This window comes from Triticum aestivum, chromosome 4A (genome assembly GCF_018294505.1).
Source record: "Triticum aestivum cultivar Chinese Spring chromosome 4A, IWGSC CS RefSeq v2.1, whole genome shotgun sequence".
In the NCBI taxonomy this organism is placed as follows: domain Eukaryota; kingdom Viridiplantae; phylum Streptophyta; class Magnoliopsida; order Poales; family Poaceae; genus Triticum; species Triticum aestivum.
This window is the reverse complement of record NC_057803.1, coordinates 736,826,552-736,848,686: the sequence shown is the minus strand read 5'-3', so window position 1 is coordinate 736,848,686 and position 22,135 is coordinate 736,826,552. Positions and strand designations below refer to the sequence as shown.

At 43.8% G+C, this 22,135-nt stretch overlaps 2 protein-coding genes across 2 annotated transcripts; one reads left to right on the top strand and one right to left on the bottom strand.

Moving 5' to 3' along the window:
- Positions 1 to 4,678: 4,678 nt before the first annotated feature.
- LOC123088457 (disease resistance protein RGA5-like) lies at positions 4,679 to 10,175 on the bottom strand. The gene is made up of 6 exons (XM_044510666.1): positions 9,279 to 10,175; positions 9,095 to 9,187; positions 8,088 to 9,003; positions 5,838 to 7,958; positions 5,598 to 5,725; positions 4,679 to 5,504 (listed from the first exon to the last, which is right to left on the bottom strand). Exons 1-6 carry the CDS (start codon positions 9,388 to 9,390, stop codon positions 4,927 to 4,929), a joined length of 3,948 nt encoding a protein of 1,315 aa, XP_044366601.1. The 5' UTR covers positions 9,391 to 10,175; the 3' UTR covers positions 4,679 to 4,926.
- Positions 10,176 to 11,393: 1,218 nt separating this feature from the next.
- LOC123084458 (disease resistance protein RGA4) lies at positions 11,394 to 17,253 on the top strand. Its single transcript, XM_044506052.1, has 3 exons — positions 11,394 to 12,924; positions 14,724 to 16,822; positions 16,910 to 17,253. The coding sequence occupies exons 1-3, from the start codon at positions 12,134 to 12,136 to the stop codon at positions 17,251 to 17,253; spliced, it is 3,234 nt and encodes a 1,077-aa protein (XP_044361987.1). The 5' UTR covers positions 11,394 to 12,133.
- Positions 17,254 to 22,135: the final 4,882 nt, after the last annotated feature.

Here is a 22,135-nt window from a genome sequence, read left to right as displayed (position 1 = left end):
GTAACCTATGTGGCGGTGGTTGGAAATGGTGAAGCTTCTGACAGTGCCGGAAGCTTTTCAGTTTTCACTTCCTCCCCGCGCCTGCTTCCTGCAGCTAGCATGCCAATTCGCACTCACTCAGAATGGAATTGAACACTGTAGTGCACAGACTTGGCATTGAGCACCGCCGCTCGCGACAGTCTGAGCCTGGTATGCACGCAAGGGGGCGGCCCCCTCTCTGAATCTGTCTAGCATGTTGGAAATTCCAGTGCAAGGTTAGCTGCTTAACTAGTGATAAAATTCAATCACTAAAAAAATACCTAAATTGCAGAGCACATGAACCAGTCGTCCAAGGATGATGAAGTACTCCAGGAGCTTCGGGAGCCCAGCGTGCTCCGGGCCTTTCCGGGAGAGTTGAGCTACGTAGGCGCTGACTGAGGAGATTCCGACGACGGAGGAGATGCCGAAGGTGCATGGAGCAGCCTGCGCAGGCGGCCACGCTTGTGGACATTGAGCGTGCGTACTGATCAGGAGGAGCGGGCTGGAGCCAGCGGAGATGCGCCGCCGCCGCCGCCGCCGGCGCTGACCCCTGCTGCAGAGATGGGGGAGACGGCTGTGGTCGCTGGACTATTTTTTTCTTTCAGAAATAGTAGCAGACTGCCAATTTGGCTAAAAAAAAGGCCTCACGTTGAGAGCGGCGTTTCGGTGCCCGGGTGTATCTGCACCCGGTCAAAAAAAATTCGTAAAAAATTCATAAAAATTCCAAAAAAAATTTAGGTGGTAGACAATTTGATGCGTGAGGTACGCTCCAATTTTCAAAACATTTGGACTTCTGTGCAGCTCTCAGCAAAAAAGACAAATCAGACCAGAACAGTATATGAACAGTACACATTTTTACAGACCTCCGATTTGTCTTTTTTGCTGAGAGCTACACAGAAGTTCAAATGTTTTGAAAATTGGAGCGTACCTCACGCATCAAATTGTCTACCACCTAATTCTTTTTTGGAATTTTTTGAATTTGTTTAGTATTTATTTTGATTTTTTTCGTGAGCGCAGGTGCAGATGAGCTCGGGTTCAAATTCGAATTTTCCCCTCACGTTCTACTTCTCCAGCACCCGTCTTAAGTGGGCCTCTCGAATTTTGTATCAACATTTTGAAGCCCTTCGCATGGAGCTTTTTCACCTCTCAAAAGAAAAAACATGGAGCTTTTTTCTCTTTGTAATAAAACAACATATTCAAAGAATTTTGAAACCACTGCAAATAGACATATGTGATGCCCTTTGACTCGTAACCTCTTACATGAAGCACTGCTTTGATCTCACGATCATTTTCATATATGCTCAAATTAATTCTGCCTACTCCAGCTAACAAAAGAAAAATGGTATCAAGGGACTTTTTTCTTCAAGACCAAATCGTAGGCGGGAGGGACAGAGGAAATGGACAAAGGTAAGGACGTATCTGCGTGGATCCTGTTCAGTTCAGTATTCTTGTTGACTTCGCATGTGATGTTCATCGCGGGTAGGTATTCCGCTTAGCCGAGTTATGTGTCACCCTCCCCCCTACCCTGGGCGGCACCTTCGACCGCATGCGTTGCTCTCCACACCCTACCCCGTTGGTCCTTCGCTATGCCTTTTTTTGTTTCCCATTTTCGTTTTTCCTTATGTTTCTTTATGGTTTTCATTTTTCTATTTCAAATTTCATGAGTTTCTTTCCATTTTGTGTATTTTCGGAAATAATGGAGATTTTCTAAATTTTTAAGCTTTGAAATTCCATGAACTTTTTGTAATCGGAAGTGTGTTAATTTTAAAATTCAGTAAGTATTCTCAAATTTGTGGTTTAAAAAATGTAAAAAAAATTGCAATTGTGTGAATTTTTTTCTATATTTACGAAAATTTATCAAATTCACAAACTTGTTCTGTTTTCAGTTTTTCTTCCAAATTCATTTTTTTCAAATTGTTCAACTTTTTAGATTAATATTTTTTTAACTTAACCAATCAACTTAGCAAACCGAAAAACCGTGCAAGTGAGAGCAGGTGCGTGAGCATCAGTTTGGTTAGCTCGCACAATAGGCACTGATTAGGTTACGCCTTGTGGACGACCTCAAGGGTTATTTTTTATGGCATGGGAGTGCGTCAAGTGATGCATCCAGCCATCGCATACGTTGCATGTTTGGATGCTCGCTTTGGACTTTCTCTTTTATGATGCTTTTTCGGGGTTTAGTTAGGTTTTTTGGGGTTTTTTGCTTTTTGCTTTTCAGTCTTCGCCTAGTTTTCTAGGTTTTGGAGAAAAAAATATTGTGCTTCGAGAAGAAGCTTAGATTTGCCTCGTGTGGAAGCACACATTTGTTTCTATGAGAAACATAACTATGCTTCTCAGGAAAAAAAAAGTGCTACTATGAGAAGCACAAATTTGCTTCCGCGAGAAGAACAGCCGTGTTTCTCGGGAAAAATGTGCTTTTACAAATTTGCTTCAGTCTATGAAGAAAAAGCATAGTCTGTGCTTCAAAAAAAAGTGAAAATTCGCAAGTGTGCTTCTGGGCTTAGTTTTTTTTTCTTCCGTTTTTCTTTGGTGTTTTGTTTCGTTTTGTGGGAACATTTTTTTGTTTTCATCATTTTATTTTTTTTCTCAATTTTTTTGTACTTGTTTTTATTCTTTTTTCGGGTTTTTTCATGAGAAAAGATAATTGAAACCCCCTAACATGGGATCTAGTTTCAAATGTATTGAAGCACGAAATCCAACAGTGAAAATTGATCGGTATTTGGATGCACAATTCAAGAAATAAAATGTTTTAAAAAAATGAATGTATGACAAAAAAAAGGAACTCCTATGTTGTGACAAGTGGCGCGCATGCAGTGCGTCATTTGTCAAACCAAAAAGGTGCGAATAAACCTATGGTTGGATGATTAGGAGGACAGTGGTATCTCCAGCCCACCAAGGTTCTCCAGCCCACCAAGGTTCAAGTCCTTGACTTGACACTGGTGCATGTATTGTCCTGAATTTATTTGGCCTTCCGGTGATGTGCGTTCAGTGGAAGGCGGCGTTCCCGTCAACTACGAAGGCATCTGTGGCAACTTCGCCAATCTCAAGGTGATGTGTCGGATTAGTCTCTCGGATGTGCTCATAGCGATAGAGTTGCGTGTGTGCGTTCATATTGGTGAGTGTATGTGCGTACATATGAGCGTCTGTGTTTGTACTGTGTTAAGAAAAGTTGGATGGGTGAACTTTGTAAGGGTACCCTTTTTAACTAGTGATTTCGGTGCAGAAGAAACAAAAGGAGTATTATTTTTTATTGGTTTTCGTTGACTATTCTACCTATTCAAAGTTCTAGGCCTAGCAATGCCACGCTTTGCTATACAATATTGTCAAACTTGTTTAAGGTTAGTTTTTCAAAATGAGAGCCACAAGTTGGCAAGCCTAAGAGAATCTTGTCACACTTTTTGGGAGGGGGTCGCGTGCAAGCGATTGGAGAGGAGATGGAGGCTAGTCACAGAGTAAGAGGGAAGACGCGGCGGCGGCCACCCTGGCCCTGGTAAAAGAGGTTACCGTATGACGGCAAGTGAGATACTCTCTCTGTAACTTAATATAAGACGTTTTCTAACACTATCAAAAAAGCATTTTATACTAAGTTGAGGTAGTATATGTTTATTTCACTCCCACACATAGCTAGCTGCCACCTAATAACTTGAATAGTACTACATGCCAAGAACAATTAGTTGAGTGTAGCAGATTTCGGCGTGGGTTGAGCTAATCTACTACTACCTCTGTTCCTTCATAAATATAAGATGTTTTAGCATTTTCTGATTCGCACATATCTAGACCCATTTTAATGCGTATGTTTAGTTGTTGACCCACTTCAATCCATATATAAAATTATCTAAAACATCTTGTACTCCCTCTGTTCCGTTTTATAAGCCGTTTAAGAGAATTTGGTACAAAATTTCGCAGTTCAAACAATTTCCACACTTTCCAAAAGTACCCCCGGTCGGAGAGGGCTCTCCCGTGCACGTTCCCCGGTCTCTCGCGCACGTTCACTTTCCCCACCCTCCTTTTTTGCAGATTTTCCGATGGTGAGCTCGATCTGGGGGCGGCGCCGATGAGCCAGCGACCCAAAACGAAGACAAACTGGGCCAAGCTACACGGGCGATCTGCTGGAGACCTGAAGCTTGATCTGCTGCTGACAATCTGTGCGCGGGCGAGCAGCTGCGGTCTACTGGAGGCCCGCCATGCCTCTCCGCCCCGTCGGCGACCGATTCCAATTTCAGTGTGTATCGCTTGCCTGTGTATTTTGGATCCGGGATAAACATGTAAATACAGAACAGAGGGAGTACTTAATTAGGAACGGAGTGAGTACTACGAGGTACGTACAAGTACCCCACACAATAAACAGAAACAAGCCCCCGTAACCTGGTAGTACCTTGGCTAGCCTCCATTTGACTTTGCCCATTGAGGAATATGATTCGCCATGTCTGGGATGTACATTAGCGAAGATAGCATTCAGTCTTGCTCAAGTTTCTGTAGAAATGACGGTCAGTTGCTGCGTCTTCGTTGGTGAAGTAAAGTAACTTTCTTAATTAACTTGATGACCAAACTTGTCTATTAACACAAGTTCGCAGACAGACACTAATAACTGGAAATAGAAAAGAACAACGCAGAAAAATAGCGAGCCAGCTACTGCGAAGTCTGCGATAGTGGCAAAGTCTGAAGATGAAGGAATTTCAACTGAATCCAAACAAATCCATGAAGGATTTGTTTAATTCGCCTAATTTCATTCTCTCTCTATCTACTAATTCTGAAACCAACACCAAGAATTTGAATGGCCTAAACAGAAGCTTAAATGCTGGCCTATATCAATCAATGTTATAACAGACAGAACCACAAAAGGTGGAGAAGAAAATAAAGATGACAAACTGAAGGAATTGTGCTGTTGAACTTTCCTTGGGCACGCATTCACAGACCGAGATCCAAGGAGGAATGTGCTTCTGTCTGGGAGGACGACGGTGATGAGGCAGCAGCTGAGGACTCCACTCCAGCTGCACCGGCATTGGCATCGTGGGTTAACTCGCCACCTTGGGGCTGCTGGGTGTCGAGATTGACTCCGAACTGCCGCACCCGCTTCTGGACCGCCCTCGACGGCCTGTCTACCTTTGGCAACGAATCATGGACTACGGCCCGGCACTTCCAGTCGATGAAGAGGCGATCCCGCGTGGCCTCGGTGGCGCCCCGGCAGAAGGAAACGGTGTCCCCTGCGTTGAGTTTCTTCTCCTTGACAAAGCGGCTCCACCCCTTGGTCATGACGTAGCTCTGGCTGCTGTTCCAGTAGGAGTAGCGGAACCGCCAGAGCTTGCCCCCACGATCCTCGAAGCTGAGCAGCATGCCCTTATCGTTTGCCGCTGCATCTAGAGGGAAGTACTTCTCTGCAAAGTGCTTCGGCACCACCAGCCGGTTCAGCTTCCCCACGTCGCTTGGGTTGACCACCTTGTCGAACATGTGTTCCCGCCCCTCATCACTGCCGCTTGGTGTAATTTCTGGAAAAATAATGGCAGGTTAAGACATCTTCTTTGGTGCAGTAACTTCAAAGGCAAAACTTCTCTATCAGCACAAGTTGATTACAGATATACCTGCATCATCCAGCCTCGAAGAAGACTCCACAGGTTGACAGATAGAAAAAGCTGGATAGTCAAAAAATTGGGACACAGACATAGGCAGATCATCCAGACTTGAAGAAAACTCCAGCGACGTTGCAATCCTGATTTCAACAATCATTTAGCTTAGTTAGAACATGGAGTCAGGTTAATTGAGGAATCCAAGCCGAAGTAAAGCAGGGCTTATTTCTTTGTTTTTACAAGGAAAATTGTTACCTTTTATCAGCTGGTATATCTAATCTCTTGGCGTATTCATCCTTCAGAGTGCTATCCGGTTGTTGTTTCCGTTTTCTGCTTCCGTCAACATTGGAACTACAACCCACCAACTGCATGTTGATTGTGGGATTGCTTGGATGATTACTGATGAAGGTCCTCGAGGCATACTCTAGATCAGAAACTGCACCCTTAAATTGTGCAGAGATCTCTTTGAGTCCTGGCATATGCTCGATGCTAATTACTGCAGTACCATGTTCATGTCGTACTTTGTGTCGTAGCTGGCCCGAAGTAAAAAAGAGAGGTTGGTCCATTGGTGGGATGGCATTGAAAACTAGCTTGAGCTTCAAGAGATTAGGCATTGCATCCGCCTCAAATTTTAGCCATGGGATACCAGTCGTGCACCTCAACTTGAAGTACTTTAGAACTGAGAACCCGGCAGCCTTGTTAAAGATGATCTTGTGAATGGGCGCCGTTTCCACATACAGTGACAGAGTAGTCAGGGCATGCAATCCACCAAGAATATCAACACAAATCATCATCAATTCCCTCACCGGAATCTTCAAAATGCATAGGTTGCCATGTTTCTCAACCCATGGAGGAATTTGTGAGAATATGCAGCAGTTGTGCAGTGAGAACTCAAATCTCTGGAGAAGGGGGGGAGGTGCCATGCAAAACAATGGAATGATTGCTTTTGAAGCACGATAGCCAATACTATGATCCACAATATTTTTAACTGAAGAACCATGAGCCACTACTATGGTTTTGAGGTTGCCATGTCCTCCGATTAATGAACCCAGAACTTCCATGCTTGCCTCCAGATGATTGTAAAAAGGTAATGTAGGAAAAAAAGTGAGATGAAGATCCTGCAGGTAGTTCAGCTTGCCAAGGCTCCACTCATGGATAACAGAGTCACTCGTGCTGCCAATCCAATCCAGCAGGTTTGTGTCAACAGGAAGAATCAGGTGCAACAAGTGTGGGAGATGCATAATATCCCATGGAATAGCAGTGACTCTTGTTGCATTCAGAATATCCAGTGTTTCCAAACATTTCAGGCCTTGCATACGATTTGGTGGTCTTATACAGACATCACTTGCAATCTTCAAATATCTCAGCTGAAACAGTTCTGAAATACCAGTGAGGTCTATGGGGTCAGGGTCACCACAATAACCAAATAGTTGAAGGTCCAGAAGACGGAGAACCTTGAATTCTCTAATACAAGGCATGCACTCAAATAATCCAGAAAATCTAAGTGACCGAACTTGTGACTTTGTGATGTTTGCTGGTATCTTGGCATACTTTGCATCACCAAAGACGAGAGATAGTCGACGAACCTTATGAGAAAGTGCTATATTCTTCCGATTGCAATCTACTACCACAATGAAATTCTCTTCTGCAGATTTGTGTGCAATAAGATCACGTACTACTTCATGAACAGTACAGGACAACACCTTATTGTTGTAGTTGATATATGAAGGTTGGATGAATCTTCTCTCAATAAGTGCATCGAAATAGAGTCCTGCAGCTTTCTCTATCATTTCTTGATCTTGCTTTCTCCCTTTTCTTGTAGCAATGAACCCTTCAGCCACCCATTGCTTCACCAGATCATCCTTCCAGATTATGGAGGCCTCTGGATAGATATGCAGATACAGCAAACATGTCTTCAGATAATGTGGAAGATTATTGTAGCTGAGGTTCAATACTTGTTTCGTTCTTTCTAAAGTAGAATTTGACCACAAATAGGACCTCAGCGTATCACGTGTGTATGCCAGAAAATCCATTGATACTTCTGTATCCTGGTTTGCCAAATGACTAGCTATGTTGATTGTTGCTAGCGGCAAACCACCACATATATCAACAATTTCTTTCAAAACTTGTTTGAATTCTTCAGGACAGTCACTTTCAGAACCAGAAAATTTATCAAAAAATAACTTTCTTGAGTAATCACCGTCGAGAGGTTTCATCTCGAAAACATGCTCTGAGTGATCACAGCAACATGTTAATGCAACATCATCAATCTGTGTAGTTATTATTATTCTGCTACCACAGTTTCCTTTCGGGAAAGCATATTTAATAATATCCCATACTGATGCATCCCACAAATCATCAATAACAATTAGATACCTGCATGCCAAGAATTCAGGCACATCAGTAACAAAGCATTTTGTCCCAAGCAAGTTGGGCTAATGAAACCCAACAGAAACCTATGATAACCCATAAACTAAAATAAATAGCATAAGGGGCCAATAGTACCTTTTATCTTGCAGATGTTTGCTGATGTTAATATCGCTGATGTCAAAATCATTACAATTGGCGGGCCGTGGCTGCTTCTTCTTGTGGAGTTGCAAGAATAAGTCGCGGAAAAGTCTCTTCATATCAGGATTTTTGGACACTTGAATGAAAGCTCTGCATTCAAATTGCATCCTAATTCTGTCATACAAAACATTGGCAAGTGTAGTTTTACCCAGACACCCAGATCCAACAACAGATACCACCTTGAGCTGCTGCTGATCTGCCGCATCATTGGCGGCCAGTGAGTTGATAAACTCATTCATCCGGCCATCAATTACAATGTGTGCAGCTTCTTCATAGGGCATTGGAAGCATAATGCTAGTGGACAAGAATCTACGCCTCAAGGTGCTGCAGCACTGAAGGCTATACCTGTCATACCGTTCAATAGCCTCCTGGACATAGCTCCTGAATTCCGATATTGTTTTTGCAATCTTGGGCTTACTAGGAAGACGAGGGACATTAACATGAATGATTTTACTGGTCTTGATACCATGTTCTGACACTTGCGCTCTGCATACAATCTGTTTGTACCACTTGAGCCTCTTCTTTATCATCATCTTCTTCTTCCTCCTCCTCTTTTTCTTCTTTTTGATGAAATGGTCAGGTGGAACAAATAATAAGATGTCAATATAATCCTCCATATCGTAAGACAGGTCATGCGCCTCATTCATCCAGCACTTGGCCATCGGTGGAGGGTCCTCCACCTCTGCGAGTTCATCAAGGTAGAAGCTTAACACTTCAACATCATGTTTGAGAAGCTGCATCCCATCCTTGATCCTCTTGGGCAAGCTACTGTATTCCTGAGCGGAGGCTAGCAGCATGTCGAGCTTCTCGACAAGCGGTCTCATGGCGCCCAACGAAGCACTCACCGAGCCATCTACTTAATCAAACACACATAAGATGGAGGCGAAAGAAAATAAGAGAAATTAAGTGAAATCAAGCTAGGGAAATAGATCAAGTGCACTTACCAGACAACATCGAGATATCAGATGATGTGAGTAAGCAAGATTCTTCAAGGACCGTGCTGTTTCCAACTCGTTGTCGAGCAACAGGATCAGAAACTGAAACCAGAAAAACATGCATGCTTAGTTAGTAATTAAGAGCACTAGCCACGGCCGGAAGGAGATAGAGAGTCTTTGCGGGCGCGCTCACATGTGGCTGTAGTTGGATCGTATATGAATGCACTGTGCATCAACGATTTCTGCTTGCTCAGGTCCGGCTCCTCATCCTCATCCTCATCTGTGAGATCTATCCCAATCCTCATCTGTGATTTCCGTTTCCTCAGGTCCGGCACCAACGATTTCTGGCGTCCCCAACAATCTCTCTTCCCACCCCCTCTCTAAGTACATAGATTTATTTATTTTCCTTTATCTATCTCTCAACTGTGCTTAAAAAAATCAAAGGCTAGCTTTACTATAGTTTATGCATGGTTTGTTCTGATCAATGCACCTAGTTCCTGCGGCTTTGCATTTAAGGCTCGAGGCAGATGAGATCCGGTATCTTTTTAGATCGACAATTCCAAAAACAAGCACAACCTAACATGGCAACTCTGTCTTGATAGGACTACGTGGTTATGTACTACTACTACGTATCCAACCAAGATGCATAAGAGTAAAAAAAGGGCAACCTGGTGCATGTAGCTCCCGCTTGCGCAGGGTCCAGGGAAGGGTCCGACCACTTTGGGTCTATAGTACGCAGCCTTTCCCTACATTTCTGTAAGAGGCTGTTTCCAGAACTTGAACCCATGACCTCATGGTCACAAGGCAGCAGCTTTACCACTGCGCCAAGGCTCCCCTTCCAAGATGCATAAGAGTATTGCTCTAAATCTCTGCATGTGAATGCACACAATACATAGCTAACCAAACCTATACGAAAATAAAATTTGTCAGAGTAAGCAAAGAGAGCAACTTGACATTATAATATCACGTTAATAATTACGGACGAATATGTTATTCCAAACAATTATTTGTGTCAGTTAGGTGAAGACTAAGCCGTGCTTGCATAGTTAAGCATCCGACTGCTAGCTACTGACACCTAATTAAAATACATAACAAAAATAAATTGGGAAAGATGCTTGAACTGACATCATGTGCCCCCCCTCCCTCTCCATATTTTTAAATTTCTCTATCTCTCTCTAAACTTCAAAAACCGGAAGATTGAATAATAGCATGGTTTGATCTTATCAATGCACCTAGTTCCTGCAGCTTTGCATTCACTGCTCGAGGCGGATTCCAAAAACAAGCAGAACCTAACATGGCACCTCCTGTCTTTCTTCTTTGTTTCTTTAGCAATTTTTTCTTCTCCACTTTATTCTGGATCTCTGCTCTGTATGTGTTTGTGTCCATGTTTAATGCGATGTTTGTATAGAACATTTTTTTAATGGGAGTTTTAATTGATTCTTTGCAATGTATCCAAGTGATACCACCTTGTTACTTACCGTGCATGACTGTCTTGAGGACACTCCCTATGCTTGTTTCTAGCATGGGTTCATAGGTAAAATGCTGATGTGCCACATCAAGAGAGGAGGGTTGTTTCTTAGTGGAGTTGCGGCCCTTAGCACGTTTCCCTACACAATGTAATTAATGCCTTGATCCGAAGTGACTTTCTCTCCCTATGTTCCTCTTGTTTCCTTCTCTCCACGACTAGGCCACAATATTGAGATGCAAACATGATCCCTAAACTAATTAAATGCTACACACTTAGATACAACATGTAAGAAACAATGCATTGGGGTGTTTGTCTCTAATTTTCTTCCACCACCTAGGACAAGGCATTAGGAGTACCCTGATAGGACTATTTAACTATGTACTACCACTATTATGTATAAGAGTCTTGTTCTAGTTCCCTGCATGTCAATGCACACAACTTATTACAGTAACCAAACCATATATAGAACAAAATCGATCAGATTAAGCAAAGGAAGTAACTTGGCATTATAATATCACGTGAATAACTAAGGAAAACACAGAACTCTATGGATGAATATGCTATTCCAAACAATTATTCGTGTGAGTTAGGTGAAGACTAACCGTGCTTGCAAAGTTAAGCATCCACGGGTGGTACTAACACCAAATTAAAATATGAAACAAAACAAATTGAGAAAGATGCTTGAACTGGCATCATGTCCCCATACAATAAATTAGAAATAGCTACCTGCCACCACCTTAGTTGCTGTCCATGATTCTATCTTGAATCTAGGGTATGAACTGGTTTATTCTCAGGAAATTTCCAATCATACCACACAATAAAATAAAAACAGCTAGTTGCAAACATTAAAAATGAGGAAGGAAATTGGGCTCCTCTGGGGCCTATGCATTCGGGAAATATTACCCCGAATAATATGCTCTGGTAGTATTAACCATTTTTTCCTTTTATGTTTTCCTCTGCGTCAACTATCCCTTAACTAATTGAATGAGGCAAGCTCTTTGTCTACCTTTCAAAAAATATGCACCCCTTCAGTTCACAAAAACATGATTCTTTGGACATGGATTTAGTCCGACTTTTGAATTCTGACTACTTGTCCAAACATTTATATCGAATACTTGTAAATCAATATGTGCAGATTTGTACCGACGAGTACTTTCATAACACCTCAATTTTATTGTATTTCATATACAAGCTAGTTGTCAAAGCTATGTACTGAAGACAAGTCCGTGTCCGAAATTTGAGCTTTTGTCGATCTCGATTGGAGGGAGCAGTTTAATTAGTGCATCATTTAAAAAGGTTCAGTGGATGGTGGCGCAGCGATGTGAACAGATTCTTGGCAGCATCATCTGTAAAAAATTAACTCCAGCAAGTTGGAGGATGCGTGGATGGGATGACTAATCAGGGATGCTGGAGTAAAATATCTCTAAGCAGGCACTCGCAGCTAGCTACCTTGATATGGCCATGGCCGCTCCTGTGTCCTCGGCTCCTCGCTGACCTCCTTTCTGTATCCATGAAATTCCATGATCTGATCTTCCAACCCGAGTGAGTGATAGAGGAAGACATATAGGCCAGCCAGGGAGATGGAGGCTGCAGCGGCCACCGTTTTTGTCGGTAGGATCGCACCAAAGCTCATAGAGTTCTTAGCTGCAAATCACAAGCTTCGGCAGAACTTGGAGCATGACATCACCTACATCCAAAGAGAGTTTGCGTTCATTTCTGCCGCCATTCAGCAAGACGATGACTGTCGCTGGAGGAGTGGCCGCAGGACTGACCAGGTGCAGAGAGCCTGGATCCAAATTATACGCGACTTGGCGCACGCCATCGAAGACTGCATCGACCGCTTCACGCCCCGCGTGGCGATATCCAATAAGTCGCCAATTCAGAAGTTGAAGACAAGGAAGGCCCGTAATGAGTTTGCCGAGGCAATCGGCAAGCTCAAGAAGATATCAAAGGAGTCATCCAAGCTGAGAACAACTTATGGTACTTCCACCTCCTCCTCAGCTTCGTCGTCGCCAATGGCATCTGAGACGATAGAGATTGAGACGAATGACTTCCATTCTGCTAACAGCCCTGTGGGTATGGACGCACAACGGGATGAGCTTCTGGAGCTGATCCAGCAGGAGCAGCAGCAACTCAAGGTGATCTCCATTGTTGGCTTCGGTGGCATAGGCAAGACTCTCCTTGCCAGACATGTATATGAGAGTATGAGCCAATACGAAGCGCGGGCTTGGGTTAGTGCCACGGAGCAACAACGCCCAATGGATGTTCTCATTGAGATAACCCAGAAACTTGGCATCACCACATCCATTGATGGCGGAGGTCGTTCCAGCAACCCCTGCGAACTCCTAAGATCTCACCTTGGGACCAAGAGGTATGTTTTCAACCATTGGTAATTTACTCAAAGGGATCTGGTAAGAATGACTAGCTTAGATAGTTATTTTTCAGTCAATATTGATTGCTCTCTGACCAAGATCTTCTTATCCCCTTTGTACTTGCATAAAGCTTGTGTTCTGATCAGGTGGTTCTTGGTGGTGACTTAGAAATGTTTTTTGTAGTTGTATGGCCAACACTTAGCCAAATTCACCCTAAGAGGTGAGAGGTGTATACTTTAGCGAGGTGACTAGAGAATTGCCCTTTGAAACTCCAAAAGTCCGAGGTGGTTCTGTATTTATAGGATCTGAGCTTGCGGTAATTACACTCCTGCTCTTAAGCAGGTTAGAGTATTACCATTCATCCTAAAATAAGGCTGTTGGTATTTCCATACTTTCAAGAATACCCTAGAGAAATATTCTATGCCATCCCATGGAGTAGGTTGTCATGTTGTAGTGTCGCGTCGTTTGCTTCGCAACATCAGTCTTAGCGTTGTCTCTCGTCATTGACGTCACATGTTGGCAACACTCGGCGAAGTAGGGAGAAATGCAGTGGGCTGACTAGCGAGTACCAACCCTTTAAACGGGAAGGGTGGCTCTCTATTTATACGACTGAGTGTGCAATAATTACATTCCTGCCAATGAGCCCTATTATTTCTGAAGGCAACAGACCATTTAAGCTGTATGATACACTAATGAGACCAACTTAGAAAAGTGGGTATAACATTTTGAGTTATGAACTATACAGTTTACAGTTAGAAAAAATGTCAACGATGCAAATAATAGACAGAAGTGCTTACCCTGGTCAAGAATAAGGTCCGTAAATCTATGGCTTCCATCAAAGTGAATATCCTGCGTGTCAAGTAACAAAATATCATATGATCCAATACTAAGCACTCTTTCATTGTCACTGACGCAATCAAAAGCTATATTCCTAAATACCATCTTAGCATACTTATGATAGATCAATGAGAGGTCAAAAGTTGATAGATAATGGTAAGAATGTGCCGAAGAAATTCCAACTGAGATACTCGTTGTTGGCCACCAGAAGATATCCTCTTATTTGACATGAATGTTGTACAAATATAGCAGAAGGCTAGATTGAGCAAACTCCTTAACGTGTATAGCATATAACACAAAGAAAGGAGCACACAACATGTAAGACTATAAAAACAAAGAGGGTAAGTGAAATTTTAACTTTATTTGCAATGGATGCTACCTCAAAGCACAATGACGGTCCAGACTTCTCAAATATTAGATGTGAAAAGAGTGTATGCTGATGTAAAGAAAAAATTGTGACAGCCAAGCAATGAAATACCAGTATACCACTGTTTCTGCACTAAATGAGGGGTTTAGACAAATGTATGGCAGCAGCCAAATTTTTACATCACAATTTCATACTGTTTACAGTCTAAACCAAATTTAGCATTGAAACTGGAGACGGACTAACATTTCAAATACACACACTAAGCGGAATTATTATGAGCAGCAAACTAGAAATTATCCAGACCATGAAAAATAAACACAACCAAACTGGCCCGTCGTTCTTCAAAAAACTGCCACTTAAGAACACTTCTTTTTTGCTACCATCTGACTGAAAAATAAAGAATTTGGAAATTAAAGCATACATAGACTGACCAACTCCTAGTTTACAAATTACAAAACGTATGATCCAAAATTAGTCACCATTGCCTCTTAAAATATTTGTTGGCACAAAATAAATATTAATCTTAATTTTAGTTTCCACTCAATATCTCTTCATGTTAAATTTTAATCATGTAGTCCTCCTGGCACCTTGTAGGTTCTTCATTGTAATTGATGATGTACGGACAGAATTTTGGCACGCTATAAAATATGCCTTTGAGGGGTTGAGCGGCAGAGTTATAGTGACGACAGCCATTCAGTCAGTAGCAAATGCATGCAGCAGCTCTGCTCATAGTCATGTGTACATAATGAGAACTCTTACCGAGACATACTCAAGAAGGTTATTCTACAAGGAATCTTTGGGCCAAGATGACGATCGGGAGGATCAGCTTGGCTCAGAAGCGCTGCAGAAGTGTGACGGTCTACCCCTTGCTCTTGTTACCACTGCCCGGTACTTGCAAAGCACAGATAGTCCGACACGGGAAAACTGGGCAAAATTGTGCCACAACCTTGGAGCACATCTGGAAACAAATGAGATGTTAGCAAGACTTAAGCATGTGCTTGTTCATAGCTATACCAGCCTTGTTAAACATGATCTCAAGACATGTCTGCTATATTTAGGTATCTACCCAAGTGGTCGTAAGGTCAGGAGAAGAAGCCTGATAAGGAAATGGTTAGCTGAAGGGTTTATCCAAGGTGATTATATATGTAGCGCCTTGGATGCCGCTATCGGCAATTTCAATGAGCTGGTCAACCGGAGTATCATCCAACCTACAGATCAAGGTGCCAGCAGGAGCAAAAACAGCACAGAGGTGAAGACATACCATACTCACGGCATGATGCTTGAGTTCATCGTGCACATGTCCAAGTGTGAAAACTTCATTACATTGTTATATGATCAGCTGGCTCGCCCAACCCCAACCAGCAAAATCCGCTGGCTTTCTGTGCATGATGCAAGTGCCAGCGTAGCAGCCAATGATCTATCTCTTGTCCGGTCTCTGACAGTCTTTGGCAGTGCGCACAAATCTGTCTTAGATTTTTCAAAGTATGAACTGCTGCGAGTTCTGGATCTAGAAGAATGCGGTAACCAGTTGGAGGACAAGCATCTCAAAGAGATATGCAGGAACCTGTTGTTGCTCAGGTATCTAAGCCTCGGGTCCGCTGTTAAGGCACTTCCAAAGGAGATCAAGAAGCTTCGATTCTTGGAGACACTAGATGTAAGAAGAACACAAATAGAGATTCTGCCCACTGAAGTCATTAAGCTTCCATGCCTGATTCATCTGCTTGGAAAGTTCAAACTGCAACATGGTGTAGGAGGCCGGAAAATGCTCAAGCTACAGACTTGGTTCTCAGAGAGTAGCAAATTGGAAACTGTGGCAGGATTTGTTGTGGACAGCAACAACAATAGCCAAGGATTTGAACAGCTCATGGAGCATATGAAACACTTGACAAAGGTGAAAATATGGTACAAGCAATCCACTAATAGTATTACGGATCCCATTGCAAGGCGCCGATACTTGAGTTGTCTATCTGACGCCATTAAAGGGTTTATCAAGAGAAGCACCGACTTGAAAAAAGCTCATTCACTCTCACTGAATTTCGCTGATGGATGTTTTCAAGACTTGCTGAATTTCTCCCTGGAAAAACAAGATTCCTCGCCAAGCTGCTATCTTAGCTCACTGAAGCTACATGGGAACTATATATGCAGCCTGCCTCCATTTATTACAATGCTGGGCAGTCTCACAAAACTGTGCCTTTCATTCCCACATTATCAGCTGACCAGGGATATTCTTGCTGCCCTGAGCAGAGTGCGCTGCTTGGCGTACCTGAAGTTGATCGCATCTCAACTGGACAAGCTTGTCATCTTAGAAGGTGCACTCGAAAGCCTGAGACACCTATGCATCGTGGTGGAAGTCATGACTGAGCTGGAAGTCGAAGAGGGAGCTCTGCCGCTCCTTGAGTCGCTCTACCTACTGTGTAAGGATATAAATGGATTTAGAGGCACAATGATCCAATCCCTGCGACGTATTAAGGAGGTCACCCTCCATGATGGAGTAAGCGATGAAACAAAACACGAGTGGAAAGAAGCAGCAAAAAAGCACCCCAGACATCCCAAGCTCTTGTTTGTTAAGACAGCTGAAGATATTCATATGGGAAGTGAACCTGCAGACAATTCTGAGAGCACAGCGGCACCAACTACTAGTACGACATTATCAGTGACAGTGCCCCATGATGCCATTTCTACTGGACAATCTGGTAATCAAGGGCACTGCATCTTATTTTGCTTATATATACACTCTCTCTTCATGCATCCATGTGACATTTTTTATTGTGCAGTACAAGTTGATGGCGATGATCTGCAAAGTTATGATGATGAGAAAGAAGACATGTATATTGATATCATAGAGGATTTTGCTAGCAAAACTTGTCTGGACCCTCTTATAAACAAGGAAAAATTGGAACAGGAGATGGAAGGAGAAGTAGGTTTAAAGAATCAGCAGATTGAAGATGTCATTCGGTCTACTCATCAGGCTGATCAAAATGGTGTACTTTTGGTGATGAGTGAGAACACAAGAAAGAGGGCAAGGTTGGATATTGCTGAAGACAACTTAATGGACAAGGTTGTTGATAGGGTGAAGCGCAAGAAGCCACAGGATGTCCCAGGTAATTTACAAGTTCCCTCTTAGTGACATAACTAGTAAAACTGGGGTGATGTTTGGAAGTAACACTGGTAGAAAAAGAGGCTTCCGTCCAGCCCCATTAGTCGCGAAACTGTAGGAACCGCGACTAATGAAGTCTTTAGTCGCGGTTCGGCAGACGAACCGCGACCAAAGGCCTGGGCCCAGGGCGCTCGGTGGCCAGCTGGTGCACGTGAGGGGCTTTAGTCGCGGTTGGCCAGGCCAACCGCGACTAAAGGTGCGCAAAGGCCTTTAGTCGCGGTTGGCCAGGCCAACCGCGACTAAAGCTCCTCCCCTATATATACCAGTTCAGCACGCTCACTTAGCCATTTGGTGCCACTTCTCTTCACAAGCTTCACAAGGGGGTGTAGCTAGGTTTGCTTTTGGTTCCTCTTATGCACACAAGGTGTTTGATGAAATGCCCTAAGAGGGTGAAACAAACATGATATGAAGTGTTGGAGCCACACTTGAGGTTCCTCATTTATTTTTTCCTCCTCGATCGCGGTTAGCAACTTGAACCTTTCATGCATGTGTGTCATTGATAAAATATGCATGTGTGCAGTTCATTGTTTAATTTATATTGTTTGTAGCTAGTTAGTTTAACAAATGCATGATGGTTAATTATATATTTTATATTATAATAATGCAGATGAATCGGCAATGGATGTACGGTAACCGACTCTCCGGCGAGTTCACTACGGGTTTGAAAGATTTCCTCGTAGTGGTTAATGCGAACAAGGAGGGGGGTTTTGTTATCTGTCCATGTGTTATCTGTAAGAATCAGAAGGGTTACTCTTCCTCAAGAGATGTTCACATGCATCTGCTTCGGCACGGTTTCATGCCAAGCTATAATTGTTGGACCAAGCATGGAGAAAGAGGGGTTATAATGGAAGAAGATGAAGAAGGGGATGATTTCATCGATGAAAGCTATCTTGCTCATTTCGGTGATACTTTCATGGAGGATGCTGAAGGTGAAGGGGAAGGTGAAGAAGAGGCACGTGATGATCCCGTTGATGATCTTGGTCGGACCATTGCTGATGCACGGAGACGCTGTGAAACTGAAAAGGAGAGGGAGAATTTGGATCGCATGTTAGAGGATCACAGAAAGGAGCTGTACCCCGGATGCGATGATGGTCTGAAAAAGCTGGGCTGCACACTGGATTTGCTGAAATGGAAGGCAGAGGCAGGTGTAGCTGACTCGGCATTTGAAAACTTGCTGATAATGTTGAAGAATATGTTTCCAAAGGATAACGAGTTGCCCGCCAGTACGTACGAAGCAAAGAAGGTTGTCTGCCCTCTAGGTTTAGAGGTTCTGAAGATACATGCATGCATCAACGACTGCATCCTCTACCGCGGTGAATACGAGAATTTGAATGAATGCCCGGTATGCACTGCATTGCGTTATAAGATCAGAGGCGATGACCCTGGTGACGATGTTGAGGGCCAGAAACCCAGGAAGAGGGTTCCCGCCAAGGTGATGTGGTATGCTCCTATAATACCACGGTTGAAACGGCTGTTCAGGAACAAAGAGCATGCCAAGTTGTTGCGATGGCACAAAGAGGACCGTAAGTCGGACGGGGAGTTGAGACACACCGCAGATGGAACGCAATGGAGAAAGATCGACAGATGGTTCAAAGATTTTGCAGCTGACGCAAGGAACATAAGATTTGCTCTAAGTACGGATGGCATGAATCCTTTTGGCGAGCAGAGCTCCAGCCATAGCACCTGGCCCGTGACTCTATGCATCTACAACCTTCCTCCTTGGTTGTGCATGAAGCGGAAGTTCATTATGATGCCAGTGCTCATCCAAGGTCCGAAGCAACCCGGCAACGACATCGATGTGTACCTAAGGCCATTAGTTGATGAACTTTTACAGCTGTGGGGTGGTGTCCGTGTGTGGGATGAGCACAAACAAGAGGAATTTGACCTACGGGCGTTGCTTTTCGTAACCATCAACGATTGGCCTGCTCTTAGTAACCTTTCGGGACTGTCAAATAAGGGATACAATGCATGCACGCACTGCTTACATGAGACTGAAAGTGTACATTTGCCAAATTGTAAGAAGAACGTGTACCTTGGGCATCGTCGATTTCTTCCGAAAATTCATCCAGTAAGAAAGAAAGGCAAGCATTACAACGGCAAGGCAGATCACCGGCCGAAGCCTGCGGAACGCACTGGTGCTGAGGTATTTGATATGGTCAAGGATTTGAAAGTCATCTTTGGAAAGGGTCCTGGCGGACAATCAGTTCCGAAGGGAGCTGACGGGCACGCAGCCATGTGGAAGAAGAAATCTATATTCTGGGAGCTAGAATATTGGAAAGTCCTAGATGTCCGCTCTGCAATCGACGTGATGCACGTTATGAAGAATATTTGCGTGAACCTCCTAAGCTTCTTGGGCGTGTATGGGAAGACAAATGATACAAAGGAAGCACGGCAGGACCAGCAACGTTTGAAAGACCCTGATGACCGGCATCCGGAATGGTTTCAAGGTCGTGCCAGCTACGCTCTGACCAAAGAAGAGAAGGTCATCTTTTTTGAATGCCTGAGCAGTATGAAGGTCCCGTCTGGATTCTCGTCCAATATAAAGGGAATAATAAACATGGCGGAGAAAAAGTTCCAAAACCTGAAGTCTCACGACTGCCACGTGATTATGACGCAATTGCTTCCGATTGCTTTGAGGGGGCTCCTGCCGGAAAATGTTCGAGTAGCCATTGTGAAGCTATGTGCATTCCTCAATGCAATCTCTCAGAAGGTAATCAATCCAGAAGTTCTACCACGGTTACAGAACGATGTGATCCTGATTCACCTAGTCGAAGAGATTTTCGTTCTCGGTCCTGTATTTCTACACAATATGTTCCCCTTCGAGAGGTTCATGGGAGTATTAAAGAAATATGTTCGTAACCGTGCTAGGCCAGAAGGAAGCATCGCCAAGGGCTATGGAAATGAGGAGGTAATTGAGTTTTGTGTTGACTTTGTTCCTGACCTTAAGCCGATTGGTCTTCCTCGATCGCGGCACGAGGGGAGACTAAGTGGAAAAGGCACGATCGGAAGGAAATCAACGATATGTATGGACGGCCATTCTCTGACTGAAGCACACCACACTGTACTGACCAATTCCAGCTTGGTGGCTCCGTACTTTGAGAAACACAAGAATATTTTACGCTCGGACAACCCGGGGAAGCCTGAATCCTGGATTAGGAAGGCCCACATGGAGACTTTCGGCAGTTGGTTGAGAAAACATTTAATGAATGACAATGATGTTGTAGATCAGCTGTACATGTTGGCCAAGACACCATCTTCGACTATAACGACTTTCCAAGGGTACGAGATAAATGGGAATACATTTTACACGATCGCCCAAGATAAAAAGAGCACCAACCAAAACAGTGGTGTCCGCTTTGATGCAGCAACCGAGAATGGGCAAAAGGTCACATATTATGGTTACATACAGGAGATATGGGAACTTGACTATGGACCCTCCTTTAAGGTCCCTTTGTTCCGGTGCAAATGGTTCAAGCTAACAGGAGGTGGGGTAAAGGTGGACCAGCAATACGGAATGACAATGGTGGATTTCAACAATCTTGGTTACCTTGACGAACCATTCGTCCTAGCGAAAGATGTCGCTCAGGTTTTCTATGTGAAGGACATGAGTAGCAAACCGAGGAAACGGAAAGATAAGAAAACGATCAGTGCATCATGCGATGATCCAAAGCGCCACATTGTTCTTTCAGGGAAAAGAAACATCGTGGGAGTGGAGGACAAGACAGACATGTCAGAAGATTATAATATGTTTGCTGAAATTCCACCCTTCAAAGTGAACACCGACCCAAGCATTAAGTTAAATGATGAGGATGCTCCATGGATACGGCACAATCGTAAGCAAGCAGGGACACAAGGGAAGAAATGATGTGTAATAATTTATTGTATCAAACCTTTTGTCAAACCTTCAAGGGGTTTTAAAATGAATTAGTTTTATTTTTCTGATTTTTTTGATATATAATTGTATTTTTAAGATTTTAAAATGAATTAGTTTTATTTTTCTGATTTTAAAAGGAAAAAGGAAGAAGAAGAAAGAAGGAAAAAGGAAGAAAAAAACAGAAGAAAAAAACAGAAGAAAAAAGGAAAAATAGAAGAAAAAAACAAACAGAAGAAAAACATAAAAAAACAGAAGAAAAAAACAGAAGAAAAAAGGAAAAAGGAAAAAAGGAAGAAAAAAAGAAAATATGCCACCTACTGGGCCACCACGGCCTGAATACGACTAGAAACCCATTAAAGGGCCAGAATTCAGGCCCGCAGAAGGCCGAGTAGGCCCACAGGCACATAGTGACAGAATAGGCCCGTAAGCCTGCATTTGAGAGGAGCCCGAAGTGGTGAGCGCAGCCGCGCTTATAAACCAATGTCGAAGCCTCTCGGCTAGCGAGGTGGGACTAAACATCCCACCGCACCGCGCCAGTTCTAGCACAGACCTTTAGTCGCGGTTGGGGAGGCGGACCGCGACTAAAGGGTACCCTTTAGTCACGGTTGTTGTCCCCAACCGCGACTAAAGGGTCTTTCTGCGCGGGAACGGAGGCGGCGCCAAAACCCTTTAGTCGCGGTTGGGGAGGCGGACCGCGACTAAAGGGTACCCTTTAGTCGCGGTCCGCCTCTCCAACCGCGACTAAAGGTGCGTCTATAAATACTGCACTTAGCAGTTTTGCCACTTCCCATTCTCCTCTCTCTCGACGCCGAAGCGCTGCCCCGGCCGACGCCGACGCCGAAGCCCTGCCCCGACGCCGACGCCGAAGCCCTGCCCCGACGCCGACGCCGACGCCGAAGCCCTGCGCGCCGCCGCCCCCGTCCCCAGTGAGCGCCGCCTCCGCCCGTGCCCTGCCCTTGCCCGCCGCCCGTGCCT